The 6,644-nt window shown below is 36.7% G+C and overlaps 1 protein-coding gene across 1 annotated transcript; it reads left to right on the top strand.

Annotated features, from left to right (window-relative positions):
* Positions 1-1,463: 1,463 nt before the first annotated feature.
* Positions 1,464-5,917, top strand: LOC131230573 (uncharacterized). The gene is made up of 7 exons (XM_058226478.1): positions 1,464-1,480; positions 2,853-3,054; positions 4,531-4,575; positions 4,657-4,710; positions 5,488-5,601; positions 5,738-5,804; positions 5,881-5,917. Exons 1-6 carry the CDS (start codon positions 1,464-1,466, stop codon positions 5,747-5,749), a joined length of 444 nt encoding a protein of 147 aa, XP_058082461.1. The 3' UTR covers positions 5,750-5,804; positions 5,881-5,917.
* The last annotated feature ends 727 nt before the right edge of the window (positions 5,918-6,644 follow it).

The following is a 6,644-nucleotide window of genomic DNA, read 5'->3' as shown; positions in this document are numbered from 1 at the left end:
GGTAACCCTCTCAACTATAGTATGTGGTACTGTGTGGGCCAAACTATGATATATGTGTTTAATCCATGTCGTCCATCTATTTTTAAAGATCATCATATGGCATGAGACAAAAAATGAGGCATATCCCAATTTGAAATGGACCACATTACAAGAAATAGTATTGAATGACCGTCAACCATTTAAAACATTCTGGGGCCCATAAAAGTTTTGAATTGAGATGATTTTTGTTTTTACCCTTCATCTAAGCCTGTATGACCTAATAAACAGATTGGATGCCAAATAAAGAGTACAGTGGGCCTTACATAGGATTTTAATGATGGATATCCAATCACTATTGTTTTCATGTGGTGTGGCCCACCTAATATTTATATACCTCTCAATTTTGGGCCCCACCATGATGTATGTTTTATATCCACACCTTCCATCCATTTGGAGAGATCATTTTAGGATAATATCCAAAGATAAATCTAAAGCTCCGGTGGACCCCAGCACAGAAAACAGTGGGGATAGTGACACCCACCATTAAAAACTGTTTAAGGACCATGAAAGTTTTAGATCAAGCTAATATTTGTGTTTTACCTTATTTCATGTTTTTTTAAAACTTCTGAACAGGTTGGATTTCAAATAAAATTTATGGTGGGCCTTAAGATAGTTTCAACGATGGGAATCACTCTCGCCACTACTTTCTGTGGTGAGGTCCACTACATCCTTTTATCTGCGTCATTCTTTAGCTACTATCTAGGATCAGACCTAAAATAAATCTTAGAAATGGATGGACGGAGTGGATCAAAAAAATACATTAAGGTGGGCTCCACAATCCCTGAATTTACAGTCAGTCTATGGCTCTGCCCAAACCCGATTTCCTGATAAAGCCTTCCCCATATGTTCAAGCGGTCAAAACCTTTCCAGGTGGGGCCCACCGTGATGTTTGTGAGAAATCCACCCCGTCTATATATTTTGTGAGATAATTTCAGCACTTGAAACCAAAAGTGAGAAAGATACAATATTCCAGTGGGCCGCACTAAAGGAAAAGGTGGGTAGGGATATTACTACTGTTAAAACCTTCTTGGGGTCGAAAGTGATGTTTAAATGCCATCTATACCATTAATAATGTCATTCCTACTGGGATGAGCCGAAAAAACAAATATTAACCTGATTCAAAACTCATGTGATCCCATGAATATTTAAATTGTGTACATTTAATCGTCACGTTTTTGGCCCACTCGAGTATTGGATACGGTTCTTTTTTTTTTTTAATTATTATTATCTTAGTACTAAAATGAGCTTACAAAATAGATAGACGGGTGGATTGCTGACAAACACAAAGGTGTTCCCCACCTAACTTTCTGCCAAAGGCTATCTCTGGAAATCCGCATCCGCTCCACTCCGCCCGGTTCGTAGGCGGATTGGCTGGTGTACAACGCACCCGGCAACATATTTGTTGTGTTAACGTCACTAGTTCTATGGCTCTCATCATAAGGTATGAGTTATATCTAAACCATTCGTCCACTAGATGAGTTCGTCGTAAGTCTTGAACCAAAAAAATAAGACAAATCCAAAAATCAAGTGGACCACACTGTAAAAATCAGTGGGGATTGAACGCTTGCCATTGAAACCTATGTGGGCTCAAAATAATTTTGGATCAATATGTTATTTGTTTTTTTATCTTCATCTAGGTTTGTGTGACCTTATGAAAAAATTGGATGGAAAGTAAACGTTATGGTGGGCCCTATGAATGTATTTAATGGTGAGAATCATTGTCCCACTGCTATTTGTGGTGTGGTCCACTTTAGATTTGAAAATTACTCATTTTTTGGAACAAGTCCTAGAATGATCTCTCAAAATATATGAACGGTGTAGATATGATAAATAAATCATTATGGGCCATGTAACTTTGACCTCCTTTGAACCGTTCATACAACTCGGAGCTCGAAGAGCGTCAGCGCTCGTCTTCCCCCGATGGAACAGATGGGCTACTCCCCCTGCCACTAGCATGGCAGGTGGCTGTGGGTCCCACCATGATGTATGTGTTTCATCCATGCCGTCTACATATTTTTCTACATAGTTTTATAACATGAGCCCAAAAATAAGATATATCCTAATCTCAAGTGGACCACATTACAGGAAACAATGTTGATTGAATGTAGACTATTAATAGCTATTTTGGGGCCATAAAAGTTTTGGATCAAAATGATCTTCATTTTTTTTCTAATCCTATGTCTATGTGACATAATCAACAGATTGGATGTCAAATAAACAGTACACTCGGCTTTAGGAGGATTTTAACGGTGGATATCCAATCACTACTATTTTTCTAATGGATTTTAGCCTTAGATAAAGCTACGGATTTTAGCCGTAGCTATAATCCAATAAGCCGTTGGTGAACTCAAGTTTTTAACGGTGGACGTCCAATCACTATTGTTTTTGAATTTTGTGATCTACCCAAGCTTTATTTCAAGATTAATTTTTTGGATTCGTGTTAAAATTATGTTGAGAAATGGATGGACGGAATCGATGAAACAAATAGATCATGATGGGGCCCACAGAGCCATAATAGAACCAAAGCTCTATTTACCGTTTTCATTTTTCTTATTTTTCGCTGTGAGTTTCGTATTTAATGTAAAATAGTGGTGACTTGATCATAATAATAGTGGCTAAGATATAGAGTTATGCAGACCATCCAAATAATCAATCTATTGTAAATGGTAAATATTTATATATTTTTATTATATAATACCATATTAACCATCTAGAAATTGGTCTCATGCATGTACGACCATAATAGAGTTTGTATTATTATTTAGTGGAAAACTCACAACATACGGATTTCAAAGCCTTATCTTATTTGAAAGAGGATTCCAAAATCCATCGAGCGCCCCTCTTTTTCCACTTTTCCTCTTTTCCCTCTTTCCATCTTCCATCGAGAAATCCTCCATCGAGCGCAAAAATCCGGCCTCTGTCACAAAAATCCGGCAGTTAGTCCTACAAGACTCTTTCAAAAATCCAAGAGGGAGGAAAAGATACATTCGGCCCGATACGCGTCCCATCCGACAAGTTCCTCTCTCTCTCTCTCTCTCAATTGAAGTTTTCATCTACTTTTTTAGAGCGATTATATGGCTATTGAGAGAGTGTAAATATTTAAATTAGATGTTGGTGATGATCGTTCGTGGGTTTTAGTGTTTGATCTTGTATTTTCACCTTATTTTGTGTTATTTGGGGGTTATGAGTCTTCCTCTCTGAGGCTGACGTATTTGAGTTTTTCTCTGCAATATATGGCTATATTGTCACATTAATCTAATACAAACAAATATACAGGTGTGGAAACGAATACGGCTGCTTGTCATTGCATATTATGAATATGTATGGTACTGATACGAAGTGTGTCATTTCAATAGAATTATTTGTACCTTGTTATATATTGAATTCCCATGTCGGCCCAGCATATGATCAGAGCGGGCTGTTAGATAGGTGGATTCACCATGGATTGCTCATGATTCTAAGGATGGAGACTGCCATTTCAGTAAGGAATGCAAAATAGGTGGCCTGACCATTTTACTTATGCCCTTCATTTTGCAGGTTGGACTGATTATCCAGTCAATCTCTGTAATTTTTGTCCATGTGCGATTACGGTGGGACCCCCGCTGCGATCATAGGTGAACCATCTTGGGCCCTATGTAGGAATTCATGTGAAGGTACAGGAATTTGAGATGGATCATATAAATATTGGTATGGAAATGAAGAATTTATGGAAGTCTTTGTTCAGTTTGTGGAAGTATGTCGCATCTTTCATAGATCCAGACCGTTGGTCTATTGTTTGCTTTTGAACTACAATTTTTTTTAAATATAATTGACACATTTTATCTCGAAATATGATCTATGAAGTAGCAAATGCATGCAATACGAAAATGGAAAATGAAGAATGGATGTTAAGGGTTAGGATTGAAGTATTGATGCTAATACAATGAATGATGTAGTTACGGAAGCATGGGTTGCACATGTACAGCAACATGCATGTCAGCAAACTCTCTCTCTCTCTTTTTTTCACCTCTTAAGCATGTTCTACAACACATTTTTTAGGATTTGTGTGTGTGTGTGTGTGTGTGTGTGTGTGTGTGTGTGTGTGTGTGTGTAAGGTATAGGATCTTGTTTATGATAGGAATACCCATATGGTGGTGATAGGATTCAAGGCTAGTTTGGTTTATTAGGGCTTCTTTAGGCCTATACTATGTACACATAATAGTTATGAGCATTATGATGATTTGGAATAAAATTTCTTAGTTTTGCTATTAATTTGGGTTGTAAGAATATTTGAAAGGTGGTTTGATGGTCTCTAGCATTAAACTAGAGGATTGTTAGGTCCTTTCTACTCTTGGGAATGTTATAGCACAAGTGATGCCATGGTCAAAATATTGGTTCAATTGTTAGTGAGGCAAACAGTAGGGATTTTCATTAGCTTTTCTCGATTGCCTTGCTGGATGGTTGTATTGCCTTTGACATTCAGCTCGTTGATGCTTTATTAATATTTTGTAGGATTCTCCTAAGAACAGGGAATTGTTGGGCGCATTTTGGGATAAGGTATATGTTTTGTTTTGTTCCTTTTACAATTCTCCATAACAAGTTTTGCTGGTATTAAGCTTTTCATTTGTGTATTTTCAGCTATCTTTGGATGAGGCAATGGAGATTGCATCATTGAAGAATGCGACACTAGAGGTGATGAGTTTTAGCAACATTTCTCATCTATATGTTATTCTCTTTCATCTTATTTCCTTGCCTTTCAAGCTATAGGGATTTATGGTTTATGATAAATTCTGCCAGTTACACCAACTTCAACCATTTGTTAATAGATATGCATGTGAAAACAGGGTAATCGAATTTTAGGATTTATGGAGTTTTATGACTTCTCATTAGTTGTGTTATTAAAAAAAAAATCCCTAGGAGTATGTTATTAAATTCCGCCAGTTACACCAACTTCAACCATTTATTTTTGAATTGGTTATGAACGAGTTCTTTACAAAAAGAGGTCCCCGGGAGTATGTTGTTTGTAGATGACAGTTTTGATTGATGAGACATGCGAGAGGGTAAACTCAAAGACATGCGAAGCTATCTTGAAAACCGACCTTTAAACTGAAAGAAAAGCATGAATAGAGGCAACATTGACAAGTTTATCCCCTTCTCTAGTTCATTGGAAATTTAATTTGAGACTCTTAAGCATGTATTGTTTTTCTAGTTAGATTATCCATCTATTAGTAATAATGTGTAGGTCACTTTTCCTACCTCCAAGTATGGAACCAGATCATAGTTAGCAATTTGTTCATACGTAAAACAAAATTTGGTATGGCAAATGTTTGGGTAATGTCTGAACCACACCTAATTTGACCTTATATATAAACAATCATGAAGGCTTGACCCATTACCTGGCTTACCAAGGAACTATACAATCCTAGACTTGAAGATATTGAATTACACATGGTATCCTCGTGTCCTTAGCTTGTACAGGTGGGCCATGGTCCCTTATCCTTGACCATTGATCTGATGAGCCCCACCTTTGTGGCCTTAAAGTTGTCCGGATTCAAAGATCCCAGCCATCCAAGCCTTTTTAATGTAATTCTATATCGTCCAGCACATTTTGCTTAATTGTTTTAGCTAGTGACTTCTTTTTCTTTTCTTTTTTATTTTTTTGATGTATTCTATTTGTATCACTTGTATTCTGACATAATCGTTTGCGATGTATTTTCAGGTGATAGAGTAAGATATGTGGGTCCACTACATTCATCTGGATTTCCTCCTCTTCATGCTTCTCAAAGGTACCTTCTCTTCTTGCATGCGCCTGTGTTGTAAGCTGCACAATTTCCTATCACCTGTTCCACTTTGTTTTTGAAGGTTTTGGAAGACTGCCCTGGTGATCTTAGTTTTTGGTATTGTCAATTCCCTAAACCTATAGCTTATAACCTAAACATAAACCTTGACCTAAACCTAAACCTAAACCAAACCTATAAGCTAAACTCGAACCCATTCTCAAATCCCAAGACCTATAACCTAAACCTAAACCTTAACCTATAACCTATAACCTATAACCTAAACCAAAACCTATAACCAAAACCAAAACCAAAACCTATAACCCAAACCTGAACCCGAACCCAAACCCGAATTCCTAAACCTTAACCTAAACATATAACCTATACCTAAACCTAAAACCTTACTTATAACCTAAAACTATTCTCAAATCCTTAAACTTTAACCTATAACCTAACCTAAACCTATACTTATAACATAAAACTATTCCCAAATGCCAAAACCTATAACCTTAACCTAACTTTTCCCTAAACTTATAACCTAAACTCGATTCCCTAAACCTAAACCTATAACTTTAACTCAAATCCCTAAACCTTAACCTATAACCCAACCTAAACCTATACTTAAAACCTAAAACTATTCTCAAATCCCAAAACCTGTAACCTAAACCCGTATCCAAACCCGAACCCGAACCTGAATTCCTAAGCCTTAACCTAAACACATAACCTATAACCTATAACCTAAGCCTATAACTTAAACCTATAACCTAAACTCAAATCCCTAAACCTTAACTCAAATCCGTAAACCTTAACCTATAACCCAACCTAAACTTATACTTATAACCTAAAACT

The sequence above is a fragment of the Magnolia sinica genome, chromosome 17, assembly GCF_029962835.1.
Source record: "Magnolia sinica isolate HGM2019 chromosome 17, MsV1, whole genome shotgun sequence".
In the NCBI taxonomy this organism is placed as follows: domain Eukaryota; kingdom Viridiplantae; phylum Streptophyta; class Magnoliopsida; order Magnoliales; family Magnoliaceae; genus Magnolia; species Magnolia sinica.
The sequence above is the reverse complement of the archived record's forward strand: the minus strand, read 5'-3'. Positions and strand labels throughout refer to the sequence as shown.